Source organism: Phascolarctos cinereus, unplaced genomic scaffold (genome assembly GCF_003287225.1).
Source record: "Phascolarctos cinereus isolate Bilbo 61053 unplaced genomic scaffold, phaCin_HiC Scaffold_2;HRSCAF=192, whole genome shotgun sequence".
Taxonomy (NCBI): domain Eukaryota; kingdom Metazoa; phylum Chordata; class Mammalia; order Diprotodontia; family Phascolarctidae; genus Phascolarctos; species Phascolarctos cinereus.
The window spans coordinates 273,898,768-273,914,737 of NW_027555625.1; the positions used below are offsets into that span (position 1 = coordinate 273,898,768).

General features: G+C 40.4%; 1 protein-coding gene and 1 pseudogene across 3 annotated transcripts in view; both read left to right on the forward strand.

Annotated features, from left to right (window-relative positions):
- The first annotated feature begins 748 nt into the window (after positions 1-748).
- Positions 749-2,449, forward strand: LOC144455629 (cytosolic phospholipase A2 gamma-like; annotated as a pseudogene).
- Positions 2,450-7,985: 5,536 nt separating this feature from the next.
- BBS2 (Bardet-Biedl syndrome 2) overlaps positions 7,986-15,970 on the forward strand; it is a 41,122-nt gene continuing 33,137 nt past the window's right edge. For all 3 annotated transcript variants that reach the window (XM_020965677.2, XM_020965680.2, XM_020965678.2), the window contains exon 1: positions 7,986-8,275. In XM_020965677.2, the coding sequence (XP_020821336.1) occupies positions 8,159-8,275 (117 nt within the window). In that variant the 5' untranslated portion in view covers positions 7,986-8,158. The remainder of the gene's footprint in view (positions 8,276-15,970) is intronic.

Here is a 15,970-nt window from a genome sequence, read left to right on the forward strand (position 1 = left end):
ACAGACAAGAGACTACTTGTTTACTGATGTGCAAGTCATTCTTGAATGAAGTGTCTCTGATTAGTCATATCTCTATTTGTTAGAGCAAAAAGAGAAATTAGTGGAAAGCCAGAAGTGAGAAAAAAAAATTGTGGCATGAAACAAACTCCATCCTGATCTATTTATACTATCCTTTCTAGATGAACAGAAAGAGAGGTCCACACTAGAAAGTAGCCATCCTTGCATTTAACGGAAACTTTCTTCTTCTGGCTTCACTTATAGCAAGAATACTTATATCCTCTCCCCTCTACCCCTCGGCCCTCTTTATTACAAGTCTGGTAACCCCCCTTTTCTTTTTACTACATTCCTTCATTAGATTTCCCCTCAACACCCCCTGATATTTTATTTCCTCACTGAACATCAAGACTCTTATGAATCCAAGGCCACTGTGTTGGAAAACTGGGGAAGGTTACTTGGCCACATTATCAAAGCCAAAATCTCTTAGTGAAATTCCTGTAGTTCCTTCCATTTTTAGAGATGCGATTTAAAAAGACAGGGCTGTCTCACATAGCCAAGCTTTATTATCTGCATATTTCAGGATGTCTCCAATTTTGATTTAAAAATTCGAACTTAAACTTTTCAGGTTGGCCTGTACTGAGATGGGACAGAGCAGTAGATCAGGACAACACCACCAGTGACAGAAAAAGAGGACACTTTCTCAGGATTGCAGATCTTTCTGTAATCAGAGGAAGTTGAGATGACAGTAGGCATGGCTCTACCCCAGCAAGTTGCCTGCAGTACCAAGAGTTACCCTGACAAATGTGATGAAAGTTCTGATATCAGTATCCATTTTGGAATCTCAGACGAAGAGAAGGCAGCAGTGAAAAATCAGGGGAAGCAGGTCTTGACAGCCCTGAAAAACTTGGGCCTCAATGTCAAAAAGGGCCCTGTAGTTTCTATCCTGGTCTCCAGTGGGGGTCTGAGGGCTGCCGTAGCCTGCCAAGGTGTCCTTAGTGAGCTGAAGCATGTAGGGCTCCTGTACATGATCACATACCTTGCAGGGGTCTCCACCTGGTACATGTCCTTCCTCTACATTCAGAGTGGTGGGTGCAGAACCTGGTGAAGTTAGAAAATGAGCTCCGGAGGACTCGTGGAAGTTCTCTGTCACCCTAGATGAGCTCTGTGTGACTGCAGAGAGGGATGATTATTCCCTCACTGACTTCTGGTCCTATTCCTTTGTCTACTTCTTTACAAAGGAACTTCTAGATACCTGTCTGTCCCATGTGAGACATCAGTCTGAGATGGTGACTGTGCCATATCCCATATTAGCCACCATTGACCATTACCTCAAGTCTGGTAGAAAGGAGAAGACTGAATGCCTGGTTGATTTCACTCCTAACTGGGCTGGCTACTGAACACTTGGTGCTTATGTCTCCACAACTATTGTGGGAGCAAGTTTGAGGGAAGGAAACTCATCCAACAAGAAGCTGAAAGGGATTTCTCCTATCTGCCAGCAATATGTAGCAGTGTTCTGGCTGACAAAAACACTATGCTCAAAGCCGTCAAAAATTTCTTCTTGAAATTTATCCACGGTTTTAGCACCTAGAAAAAAATTCTCATTACTGATCCTTAAGGAGTCACTTTGAGAACCATCATGGAAGAACTATTCAATTTGGTTTATACCTTCCTAGCAAATGGAGACTGTTTTGCCCATCCTGAAAAATCTACAGTGTAGAATGACAGGGAATAAACATTTTTCTGAGGCTACACCGTTGACTAACCAGATGATCGAGCACTTACACCAGATCTTTTGAGATCAACAGAGACAGCTCATTCAGGACTCACTGGCAAAGGCCTTGATCCAAGATTTGATGGAAGAGAGCAGTGACTTATCTTTCATAAAATTTTTATGGAAGACCAGCAACTGTCTCTTATTATGGACATGGTAAACAACAAATAACTTTCTGTATAAGTATGGAGACATTGAAGATAAGCTTCTCACAGACCAGGAGAATATGTATTTGATGAATACTGGCTTGGTTATCAACTTTGCCTTTCTCCCAGTCCTGCCCCCAGTGCAGAACACTGAGCTCATCCTCTCCTTTGACTTCAGTGAAGGCCATCCATGTAAGACTATCAGGGGCACAGAAAAGTACTGCAAAGTCTGCAGTATCCCTCCCTCTGGTGGATGAAGCTAAGTTCAGTCAAGAAGCCAAGTCTCCTTCCGACCTCTACATCTTTGAAAGGGAGAAGGGACCTGTGGTCATGCACTTCCCACTTTTTCAATAAAATGAATTGTGGCAGCGCTGAGGTCACTGAGCAGAGATGCAAGATATATAAAATGTTTCACTTCACAAACTATTCTGATGACGAGGTGTGTCAACTCCTGGAGGACTCGAAGGCAAATGTCAGAAAAAGCAAGGATAATATCTTGGCAAAGATCTGTGAACTGGCAGAGGCAACCTCATAGGAAGCAGCCTCACTAGCTTCTGCCCTCCCAGAGTACACACACTGAGACTGGCTTCTCTTACCTGGGAGCAGCTGCCATTTCTTCTGCCCTTTTGGGAGAGCCACTCATTCACCACAGTTAAATGCTTCAAGTGGCCGACTTTTGATTTAGGGCCTCAACATTTTGCTTTGTTTATCATTTGCTTAGTATGTCTAGTCATTGTTCATTGAATGAAGATCACACATTTAGAGTACTAATAGCCAAATTAAAAGTTACTAATGACAAAAAGGGGGATATGGATGGAAGAAAAGACATCAATGCCAATAATTTTAAACAGAAGTTTAACAGAGAAGCATATGGAGGGAAGCATATAGGGGGAAGATACATGTCTGAAAGGTGCCTCAGTCATCAAACATTTGACTTACTTCACAAGAAACGAGGTATAGAAGACTAAGAACAACATTAGAATATAAACACACTTGTAAAATCTTAAGAAGAATTAAAGGAAGATTATGAGCAGTTTCTCTTAATAAAATAGAGAGGAACAGTGGAAGGCAAAACCATTTTGTAAGCAAAATCATCCAAATGGTATTTAAGGAAGAAAATGGAATGAAGTCAACAAATACAAGAAATATGGGAAAGAGCTGCAAAAATACCAATATCCTTTCATCTTTTAATTGGTCTTTAAATATCTTCTTTTGTGCTAGTGTCTTTATGTGGCTGTAAGTCATCAAACACTATTACCTCCTAAGAGTTAAAATTAAAGTAACATTCAGAAGACAATGGAGAGGTTCATGCACAGTATGATAACTGAGGAAAAGAAGGCAAGGGTTACTGGCATGCCCAATAAATGTTTGAGGTGTTAAGAAATTCAGGCTTCTTTCTTCCCTAGCCAAAACATGTAGACTCATTTCTGATCTGAAATGAAAAAAAAAATTGGATGACTAGCATTTTGGGGAATTAATTTAAATTTTTATAAATAAATATCCTCAGGCTAGTAGTTGATGTGAAAATGAGGTGGGTATTTATGGCTCCCACATTAGAAATTTGTGATTTGAAATGCCAGGAAAAGTAAAATCAAAGTTTTCACAATATTTTCTATTTTTTCCTCTAAGTTATTTTGCTGGCTAAGTATTCCATCTTCCCATAGGCCCCATTTTAAATGCACAGAACACTATAAATCTACCCTAGGACCTTGTACAGTGTTCTGTTTATTGTTAAGTCCATAATGAATGTTTATTGAAAGAATGAATGAATGAATGAATGTATGATGCAACTATTTCTAGGAGAGGCAACAGACTAAGTTATGCTGAACCAGGAAGCAGGAAGTCTGAACATTTTTCCTGGCTCTGCCTCTAAATTGCCTTATAACCTTGGACAAGTCTTATGCCTTTTCTGGGCTTCAGTCCTCTTGTCTGCAAAAATGAAGTGATTGAACTGGATGACTTCTAAGGTCTAGCATTCTATGGTTCTATTGCTAAAGAAAAGCGAGGGAGTCTGAATAAATATGTCACTTACCAGGTAGCCTATGGAGGTATGAGGCATAGAGGACTCAGAGGAGTTTGGGGAGACAAGGGGGGCAGTCTGAGTTGGGGGAGAAGGTACAAAGGTAACAGGCATAAGGTTTTTGAAAGGCTACAGAGTTGAAGAGATTAAAGGAGTAGGAAGTATGAAGTATCTAAGGGAGTTGTATGAGCAATAGATTCTACAGAGGTAGGAGGTAGGAGGCGTCTGAAGAGTTGTGAGCTCTTAGAGAAGTAGGTGTGTGGTTTGGGACTTGGCATGGAAGTGTTTTGTGATGTGTCTAATGGTATGTGAAATTTGGGGACTTTGATGTGGGGAGGAACAATGGGGCAGTGTGAGGTGGGTATGAACAGAGAGTAAGGCATGGAGGGATATTAGAAATAGGAGAGGATAAGAAGGTTAGAGGTACAGGAAAGATTAACAGGAGAGTAAAGCAGGGAAGCTTCAGAAATGTCAAGTATGGAAGCTAGAGGCCAGTGTGGCCTATAGTGAATGTGTTATTAAAGGGATGAACCGGGAATGTCTAGTAGGGAGTAATGATCACAAAAAGCAGAATGGTTGTCATATCAGACTAACCTTATTTCCTTTCTTGACAGGATTACAAGACTAGTAAATCAGGAAAATGCTATTGATATAGTTTACCTAGATTTTAGCAAATCATTTGCAAAAGTATCTCATAGGATGTGTCTTATGGAGATGAAGACATGTAGGTTAGAAAATAGTAAGATTAGGTGGATTCAATTGAATTCCAAAGAGTTGTGCTTTTAAAAAAATTTATTTTTTTAATTACATGTCAAATAATTTTAATGTTTTTTCAAATTTTGTGTTGCAAATTCTTTCCCTCCCCACTCTCCTCTCCCTCTCCTTGAAATGTTAAGCAATTTGACATACATTATGCATGTGCAATCATGCAAAACATATTTCCATATTAGTCATGTTGTAAAAGAGAAGACAGACCAAGAAAAAAAAACCCATGAAAAAATAAAGTGAAAAACAGTATGCTTTGATCTGCATTCAGACTCCAGTGGATAGCATTTTTTTGATCATGAGTCTTTTGGAATTGCCATGGATATTCCATTATGGTCATATACCACAATTTGTTTAGCCATTCCCTAATTGATGGGCATCCCTCAATTTCTAATTCTTTGCCATCACAAAAAGGGCTCCTATAAATATTTTTGCACGGATAGGTCTTTCCCCCTTTTTTTTCATCTCTTTGGAATTCAGACCTAGTAGTAGGATTGCTGGATCAAAAGGTATGCACAGTTTTATAGCCCTTTGGGCATAGTTCCAAATTGTTTTCCAGAATGGTTGGATCAGTTTACAACCCCACCAACAGTGCATTGGCGTCCCATTTTTCCCTCCAATAGCTTGACTTCTTTGCCTGTTCATATCTTTAGACCATTTGTCAACTGGAGATTGACTTGTATTCTTATAAATTTGATTCAGTTCTCCATATATTTGAGAAATGAAGTCATTATCAAAGAAACTCATTGTAAAAACTTTCCCCAGCTTTCTGTTTTCCTTCTAATCTTGGTTGCACTGGGGTTTTTTGTTGTAAAAACCTTTAAATTTAATATAATCAAAATTATCCATTTTACATCTCATAATGCTCTCTGTCTCTTGTTTGGTCCTAAATTCTTCCCTTATCCATAGATCTGACAGGTAAACTATTCCATGCTCTCCTAATTTCCTTATGATATCATCTTTTATGTCTAAATCATGTACCCATTTTGACCTTGTCTTGGCATATAGTGAAAGCTGTTGGTCTATGCCTAATTTCTGCCATGCTGTTTTCCAGTAGTTTTTGTCAAACAGTGAGTTTTTGCCCCAAAAGCTTGGGTCTTTGGGTTTATCAAACACTAAATTACAATGGTCATTTACTACCATGCCTTGTGTACCTAATCTTTTCCATTGATCTAGCACTCTAGTTCTTAGCCAGTACCAGAGTGTTTTGATGATTACTGCTTTGTAATACAGTTTGAGATCTGGTATGGCTAGGCCACTTTCCTTCACATTTTTTCCCCTTAATGTTCTTGACCCTTTGTTCTTCCAGGTTATTTTTATTTTTTCTAGTTCTATAAAATAGTAATGGGCATATTAACATATTGATCAATATCAATATATTGATAATGGGCATTGTTTCTTCATCCCTGATCTTATTGGAAAGGCTATTATTTTATTCCCATTAAAGATAATGCTTGCTAATGGTTTTAGATAGATACTATTTATCATTTTAAGGAAAGCTCTTTTTATTCAATTGAAATTTTAAAAAAAGCAGGGGTAGGAATCATGATCTCAGAAAAAGTGGCAGCAAAAATAGATCTAATTAAAAGAGATAAGGATGGAAACTACATTTTGCTAAAAGGTACTATAAACAATGAAGTGATATCAATACTAAACATTAGAGAAGGTGCCTAGGTGCCTAGGTTTGTCTATTATCCAAGGTCCCTCTAACTGTAGTCAGGGAGGTTCTGCATCAGGATAGTGGCAAGGGGTGAGATGTAGTCGGTCTGACAGGGAGAGTAAGCCAGAGAGGCTACTTGCTACACAAATAAGATGAAATGTAATAGGAATAGAGCTCATAACTTTGTTAAAGTCTCACTTTTTGAACTTGGATTCAAAATATCAACTTCACAAAGACAAAATTGGGGAGGCCTGGTTATAGCAGTTAATGCAAAACAGATGTGGAGATTATAGTGGACTGAGTACTCTGCCCAGCACAAGTGCATCCATGTTTGGACTGCACTCTAATGCTGCATCTTAACTACTATCCCCAATTTGTTTTTGTCCCAACTGAAGGAAAAAAAAACCCAATTACAGCTCTCCTTTTTTTCCTGGTTAGACAACACCTGCAGTATTACATTTAGTTCTGAATAAGCTGTAGAGTATCCTGAGGATAGTGGCCTGGACAGCAAGGAGTCTGGGAGATCATGCCATGCGAGAATCAGTTGAAAAAATTGTACACATATTTAGGCAGTACACATGTTTAGACATTAGACCCCACGGACACTTGCAAGATGTCTTCAAGTATTTGAGAGGAATTAGACTGCATTCTGCTTGGACACAGAGGTCATAACCATGAGTAACAGGTAGAAGTTGCAAAGGAGATCTTAAGTAGTTCTTAGGTTCTTAAGTCTGAGCACTCAAAAAAATTTAAATATTTTGATGACTGTTTCAATATAATTGATTCCTTTTGTAATCCTATGTATTTCATTTTTCTATAGACTTTACCAGACTTGCCGAAGGGTGCACTACACAAAAAAGATTAAGAACCCTTGTCTTAGAGATATGTAAGGAAAAAACTTCTAACAGTCAGAACTGTCCAGAAGTGGAATGGGTTGCCTTGGGAAGCAGTGTGGTCGTGGATTGTTATCAGATGGTCCTGGGATTGCTTCCCGCTCAGGTTCTATGATTCGAAGGCGATTCTGGGGTGAGAGGTAGGAAGGATTTGCGGGTGTGGGGACAGACCCTGAGGTGAGAGCTCTGAGAGGTGACTGGTGACCCTTCCTCCTACTCGCCCCACAGCAATTATTGTAGAGGCATGCTTGGGGAGTGGGTCCCCTCCTCAAAGGGGAGTCAGTTTGGGGACATGGAGTGGAAATGGGAGTTCAACTGCCTGGACCTAAAGAGGAGGTGGGGAGGACCAGGGTCTGGAAGACAGGGGCGAGATCGCGGCTCCAGAGGGAGAGAAGATGAAGCATAGCTGCTGATAATCGCGAGGCTAAGTAGCAGTCTAAGATGAAGCACAGAACGGGGCGGGACTCAGGCAGAGGAAGGGGTGGAGCAGAGCAAAGCCAGGGGGTGGGGCTAAGGCACAGGCCGAGGCGGGTAGATCCCGAGGGCGTGGCTAATGCGGAATGGGGACGACCAGAAGGGGAGGGGCGAGGCTTAGGCTGAGGCTGAGTAGAAGGGGCGGGGCTGATGCGGAAGTAGAGAAGAGCAGAAAGAAAGGGGGCGGGGCAAAGAAGAGGCGGAAGAGTGGCAGGTCGGGGCGGGGCTTAGAGGGAAGTGGGGCGGGGATAATCCCAAAGGGAGAGGCGGGGCTAGGTCGTGCCGAGGATGCGGGAGGAATAGCGGGGTCTGGCCTGCGCCGTTTCCTGCCGGTGGCGGAGGCTCCCAGAGTCTGGCCCGGCTCGGTCAATTTCCAGGCCCATCTCCCCGGCGAGCTCCTCTGTGGCCGGAGGAGAGGCCCCCGGTGCTATCATGCTGCTGCCAGTGTTCACTCTGAAGCTGCGCCACAAAATCAGCCCCCGCATGGTGGCCGTGGGTCGCTATGACGGGACCCACACGTGCCTGGCGGCCGCCACCCAAGCTGGCAAGGTAAAGGGACCCAGCCTCCCCCGGGCCCACGGCGGCCTTTTCGGGAGGAGGGAGGATCGCCCCCCTCTTCTTCTTCCCAGCCCCCCTGCTCCTCCCCTCTGTTTTCCCCGCCTTATCCTCCCCAGTCAGGGTTGCTAGGCAACCGCACCCTCCGCTGTGTGGAGCTGAAGGGCTCTTACTGTTGTAATTATTAATAATAATCCTCCAGCAACACCTCCATTGCTTCCCCCACAGCTCACTGCCCCCTTTCCCCCACCATATGCCTGATATATGTTATTATATAATACACATATAAATAATATATCATTACTAGAATATTTCAGGGATGCAAGATTTCCACCTTGTGAGTGTTCACTACAGGGCAAAGACTGTTAGAGTCAGAGGACCTGGTTTTGAATACCATTTCTGTTACTTACAAACTGAATGACCTTGGGCAGGTTACCTGGGCCTGGGTTTCCTTTCTGTAAAATGAAGGATGAGCTCAATGATATTCCAGATCTTTTGCAGCTTGAAATCCTTTCACCAAGGTATATTGCCTTCCATGATATAAAACTTCAACTTGAAGAATTTCTGTGTCCAAAAATTGCTCGCCTTGCCACCATCCTGATTCAGAACCTCCCTGACTACAGTTAGAGGGACCTTAGACAATAAACAAGTTGGTCACTGGGTCCTCCACCGAAGTTGTAGTTTGATTATTGCTAATACTGATATTTCAGTATTTCATAGAATCTTAGGATTTAGATATGAAAACGACCTTAGAGATTGTATAGTCAGTGCAGAATCTTCATTTACCTGAGGAGGAGACTGGACCCAGAGAAGTGATTTGTCTAAGGCCACAGGCCTTAGAGGGAGCAGCTAGGTGGCAGAGTGTGGATAGAGTCGCAGGGCCAGGAGTCAGGAAGACTCATCCTCCTGAGTTCAAATCTGGTAGACATTTACTAGCTTTGTGACCTTGGGCAAGTCACTTCACCGTGTTTGCTTCAGTTTCCTCAAAATGAACTGGAGAAGGAAAAGTGAAACTCCTTCAGTTATCTTTGCCAAGAAAACCTGAAAAGGAGTCACAAAGAGTTGGACATGACTGAAAAATGACTAAAACACCACCACCACACAGGTTAGAAGTAGCTGAGCTAGGATCTGACCAGATCCTCTAATTCCTAATTCCAAGTCCAATACTTTTTCCACTGTACCATACTACCTGCAGGTATCAATTGAATATGATTCAGTTAAATCAGTATTTATTAAGTACCTCCAGTGTGCCAGGCACTTTGCTTCAGTTATTTAGTATGCAAATTAGGCGTGACCATTCTTGTTGAGAACAAGGCTATAAATCACCAAAGGCCTGTTATCATATATACATTTTAAGGGACATTCTTTGCATTCACATCTTTGGAACTCATTTGCATAACTCTTTAAAAAGAAGTCTTTCCAAAAGTCTTTACATGTTTAATATTGTCTCAGTCTTTTAACCTGTGATATTGGCTAGTCAGGGATTATCATCTTGGTTTTTAGATGAGGAAATTTAAGTCAGAGACAGTGAAATGACTTGGCTACAGTCACAAAGCAAGTTAAATGGTAGAGAAGGCACTGGAATCCAGATCTTAACTTTTGGGCTTCTGACATTAATGGTTTGATTCTATCCTTTACAGATTATAACACAGGTTAAGTGAAATATAGGAGTTGAGGAATAATTCAATTCAACAAGCATTTATTAGGTACCATCTATGTGCTAGGGATCACAATGAGACAAACCGAGAAAAAAAAGTGAAGAGTCTCTGACCTCAAGTAACTGACATTCTGGGGTAAGGGGATGGAGAAGAAAAAACATGTACATATATAAATACAAAGAAATGGGAGGCAGTATATATGTATGAAGTACCAATAGGGAAACTAATTTCTTTAGGGAGAGGGAAGGCAATAAGCATTTATATAACCCCTACTGTGTGCCAGACACCATGCTAAGTGCTTTTTACTGCTATTATGTGCTATTATGATCCCCATTTTATAGTTGGGGCAAATAGAGACAAAGTGACTTGCTCAGGGTCAGTAAGCATCTAAGGATGGATTTGAATAGAAGTCTTCCTGACTCCAGGCTTAGCACTCTATCTACTTCACCACCAGCTGCCTCTGTAGGAAGTGGTACTTGAGCTAAGGCTTGAAGATAACTAGAGATTTGAAGAAGCAGAGGTGAAAGGGAGGGCATGGAGGTAAAGAGATAGAGTGTTGGGTATGGGAAGCAGTGGGTAGGCCAGTTTGAGTGACATGTAACATCACAGAGAATAATGTGAGATATTTGGAGAGATAAATAGGAGGTGGTAAATGCATAGGGCACTGGACTTTGAGTGAAGAAGACCTGAGTTCTAATCTTGTTTCAGATACTCACGATATGCCCTTGGGCAAGTCATTTAACCTCACCTATAAAATGATACGATTGTACTTTCTTGCCTCTCAGGCTTTTCTAGCCATAAAACTATGATCTTTAAATCCCCAAACAAGGGAATTTGTATTTTATCCCAGAGGCAGTAGAGAGCCACTGAAATTTTTTGAGCAGAGCAGCTGGGTGGCTTAGTGGATAGATCACCGGCCTTGGAGTCAGGAGGACCTGGGTTCAAATGCGGCCTCAGACACATAACACTTACACTAGCTGTGTGACTCTGGGCGAATCACTTAACCCCAATTGCCTGCCGAAAAAAGAAAAAAAAAAAGAAATTTCTCGAGGAGAGGAATGACATAGTCAGAACTGTACTTTACAGATAGTGATTTTGTGGCTTTAGGTAGAACAGATTGGAAAGTGGATAGATTGTATCCAGTGAGACCAATTGAGAGGCTATTGCAGTAGGCCATGTGAGAAGTGATGAGGGCCTGGGCAAAAGTGATGGTCCTGTGAGTAAAAAGAATGGGATGGGAAATATGCTGCTGGGATAGAGTCAACAAGACTTGGCAATGGATGGGATATTGGGAGTTAGGGAGATGGAAGAATTAAGGATGTTTCCAAGATTGCAAACCTGAGTGGCTTGGGAGGATGGTGGTTTTCAAGAAATTAATAAGTGATTTGTTTGGGAAGGACAGTAATGAGTTCCATTTTGGACATGTTGAGTTGGGGTTAGCACAGGACCAGAATTCAAGATTTGCTTAAGATACCGATCTTTGAGAAGAAAATGATGCTTCAGGCCTGACTTCCAGTTTTTGAATATTTTCAGCAATTACTTTTGCCAGATAACTGGTTAACTCTTCAGTTAGCCAAAGTATGAAATATCCAAACAGAACTGACTTAAACCATAATTCTAATGATAAAGTAAACTAATTTGCATTGCTGAATTGTAATTGTTTTTCAGGTATCAATGACATAATTTCTTGGTAGAGATCTGGCTTTGGAGTTCTGTTGTTGATTACACCTTTGTTACTTGGCAAATAAATCAGAGAAATTTAAATAAATAGATGTTTGTAGCTTTCTGTCTGTTTGAATTGCCAGAAACAATTCTATTTCAAAGCCAAAGTAAATAATTAAAATCATTCAATTCAGTTAAAATTTAGTAAATGTCTACTATATGTTGGAAGAATGTGTAAAGTATTGCTACGGAATGAAATTGGATTTTTCTTTTTTTCCCTTTTAATATATTTTTATTTATTTCATTAAATATTTCTCAATTATATGTAAAAAAATTTAACATTCATTTTTAAAAATTTTGAGTTTTAAATTCTCTCTCTCTTTTCTACCCCTCCTCTTTCCTTGAGAAGGCAAACAATTTGATGAAATTGGATTGTTTTCTAATTATTGTGTTATTCCCCAAAAGCATCATCAAAGCAATTCTCAGGCTACTGAGCTTGATATTGGGGAGAAAATGTGAGAGAACTGGAGGACTGATGCCAGCATTGACATAGGACCATATAATTTAGAGCTGTCGGGGACCTTAAGATGAAACAAGCGTTGATTAAGCCCTTACTGGATGCTAACCACTATGCTAAGCATTGGGAATACAAATAGAAATGGAATAATGAGACAGTTCTTATTCTCTGAGCTCACATTCTAATTGGGAGAGACAACGTATAGGAAAGTTTAGCAGTATGGTAGTTGAAACAGCATGGTAGTCCTTAGTGTTGAAGATGCTGTTAACATATAATACACATTTATTGAATTCATTTCAGTTCTAGAATTCTATAGATCTCATCTGATCCATTCAATTCTGAGATTCCATAGACATCATCTGATCCATTCCCCTCATGTTTTGAATGAAGAAATAGATTCCCAGAGAGATGAAGTGACTTGTCCAAAGCTGAATAACTAATAAGTGGCAGAACCAGGGTTTGAATCTGTGAGGCATCATCTTGTTAGCATTCTTCTGATATTTTCTTCTATTCCGCTCTCACTTGTACCCAGCCTTGAACTGGATACTAATGCTAGTGAATGCCTCTAGGTTAGACACATTTGTTTGTAGGAGTGAACCATGACTAGGTAGAACTTAGTTTGATTCTCTGGCTTTAAATGTTACTCACTCTTATTCTAAGTAGTTATGATTCTGACCAAAACTAATTCCCAATTAGGATGTACTAGAAAAGTAGGTAAATCTTCATTTGCTTGCCCTTTCAATTTAATTTGTTCTGATTCATGGGTCTTTTGAGGTATACAGCCATCTGGTTGCTAGAACTCTCGGCTAAATACCTTTTTCCTTTTTAGGAAATACAGTGTGATAATAGCTCTTAAAACACCTGTCATTTTCAAAGATTTCTCACATCAAATGCTTTTTGGGTATTGGTACCTCCTCACACATAGTTACAATGATCAACGTTAATGGCTACTGATTTTATTTACCTAATCAGCCATCAGCATCTGGGGGTAGGCAGCGCTGGCCACCTAAGACAGTCAAAACAGTTGAAAGGCCCCTGCACCTAATGTATAGTGGAAAGAGAAGTTAGTTGGAAATTTGATTAAGTAATATTCCCCAGTTTTGCTACTAATTATCTATGTGACTTTGAGCAAATCATTTACCATTTTTTGGGTCCCAGTTTTCTCTTCTGCAAAATTAGAAGATTTGACTAGATGACCTCTAAGATTCTTCCAGCTTTAAGATTCTATGATTAATTCCTAAATTCCTCACGATTATCTGTAAGACAGATGGACACATAGCATTTGTTACAGAGAAAGCCGTGGGATAAGGTGCATGTGAAAATGCAGAGTGTTGATAAAGAACTATTAGAAGTCTGTTGTTACATAACAAAAGATTTTTTACATTGTATCAGAGGAGCTATCAACATTAAATTTGGGGGGCAGATTAACTACCTCTGTTGTCTGAGAGGGAAGAAGGCAACCTTTATAATTGGCCCCACTCTACTTTGGGTGCATGTCCTTTCAGTTGTCGTTTCTGTCATTTAAGATCTCAGGATAGACTAGAGTTTGGAGTGGGTGCAAGACCCTTTGGACCTGGAGGGAGTGAAGAAACGGCCAAAATTATTGGATGTTTTCTAGTATAAATAAATATTTGTTTCATTGAAAAACAAAGTTCAAATTGAAAGCAACAAAAATTACACACACACATTCACACCAACCGGCAATGGATGGACTCTAGTGATTATTTAATATGTATAAGAATAAAGTAAAATTGGAGTTGGTATGTGTTGAATCTCAGAGTTAGCAAGATCTGCCATTATCACTGTTAGTTCATTGTAGGCTCATGACACAAATGTGAGTTGTATTATCATACTACTTCCTGCATTTAAGTGTATAAACTGAGTTAATATTTTGTTAGAAGTTAAAAGTATCATAATAGTGTCACTCATTTTTTTAAGGACAATATAAATTATTTTCCAAAAGACCTGCAACTTAAAAAAAAGAATGAGGATGGTAGAAATAATTATTTGAATTTTTAACAATTAAATTTAAATTTAATTGTCTTAAATTTTTATTGTCCCAATTTTTTAAAAAGAGAAATATCTTTTTTGAAGAAGAAATACATAACTTATTAGAAGAGACAACCTGGTGGAGTAGGTGAAACTCATATAAAAACGAGAGACAAAAAGAAACTGAAATACTGAAAATATGATACACTGTATTTGTCACTGGTTTTGATAGGAAGGAAAACCTCAGTGTCAAAACCCAGCTTTAACTACCTCAACTTCAGAATGCATGAAACCTAATAAATTGAGACGACATCTTAAAAGTGTACATGCAGAATATGTTGGCAAAACTAGTATTTTTCTGGATATAATTAGATGTTTTCAGTAGGCAAAAATAAACTGAAAAACGAACATACTGCAATGTCTATAACATAAAAGGGATTGCTTATATCATTTAAATTTGTATCCAGCATTGCTAAGTGTAAAAAGTCTTCTTTGTTAGGAAAAAAAATACTACACGCTCATGTTCACAAACTCTGAAATTCCTTTACCTGACTGCAGTACGTTGTCATCATAGCTCTCCCTCTTATTGCAATGGCAGACCCTGTTCTTCCCCCTCACTCTGACCTCCAATCCCTCTACCCCTCATCACCCTGCACAGGCTATGTTCTCCTTCCTTCCTCATCTAGATCCATTAGTGAAGCAGTTCAACTCTACCCTGTCCTCTTTTTTCTTCTTTTTTTTTCTTTTGGCTAGGCAATAGGGTTAAGTGACTTGCCCAGGGTCACACAGCTAGTATGTGTTATGTGTCTGAGGCTGGATTTGAACTCAGATTCTCCTGAATCCAGGGCCGGTGCTCTATCCACTGTGCCATCTAGCTGCCCCCTGTCCTCTTTTTTCTTAAAAAACCATTTCATCAGCCCTTTCCCCCTCCCCCTCAGAGTAGACACATATATCATCTCCCCATATTTGAATGTAAGCAGTTTATATTTGTTTATTCCTTTATCATTGTTCATTCATTTTACCTTTTGATGTCTTTCTTTATTCCTGGGTTTGAACATCAAAGTTTCTCTACAGCTCTGGTCTTTTTATTAGGGATGCTTGGAAATCCTCTGTTTCCTTAAAGGCCTTATAGGCTGGGTAGTGAGACCCTGTTTTGTCCCTGGGATCTGAGCTACTGTACTGCAACTGGCTTCTGAACTTCCTCTTTTCTTGATATATTGTCCAAAGCCTTCTTGGTGGGAACACCAGCCATTGTGCCTTGGGTGTGTGACCCACAGTTGGGTAGCAGGCAACGAAGCTGCCATTTGGCATCTGTCTCTCCATTGCGGTTCCCAGTTATAAGTTTGGGGGAGTCCTGGTTTAGTCTGGGCCCTATTCTTGCCTTCTTGCCTTTGCGTCTTCATGGGGGTTGGAATGTTCTGCTTGAGGGATGCTTCTGCCACAAGCCAGTCCTTGTCTATTTACCTGTGCCATGCTTGGCTGGTAAATGACTCATTGTGACTTTTCCTCCACATCAGGAGTTGGTCTAGTGCATTTTCTACATCTGTTTGGAGGAATTTGTGGACTGGAGTCCACCTCAGTGCCTCCTATCACTCCTCCACCTTGGCTCTTTCCTACACTCTCCTGCTTGAGTCCCTTTCCCTTGCTGCTTTGTGGTACTGCCAATCTTGATCCACTACCCAGGGTACTTTCCCCCCCTTTCTTTCCTCCTCTCCAGCTGTTTGTTTACTCACAGGCTCAGATGAGGTAGAACTGCACTCCTTCTGATGAGATGGAGTATCACCAGGCCTTTTATCTACTCTACCACTGCCTTCTGTTGTCCTGTGGGCCTTTCCAAATGCCCCATATCAATGTGCACTCTTC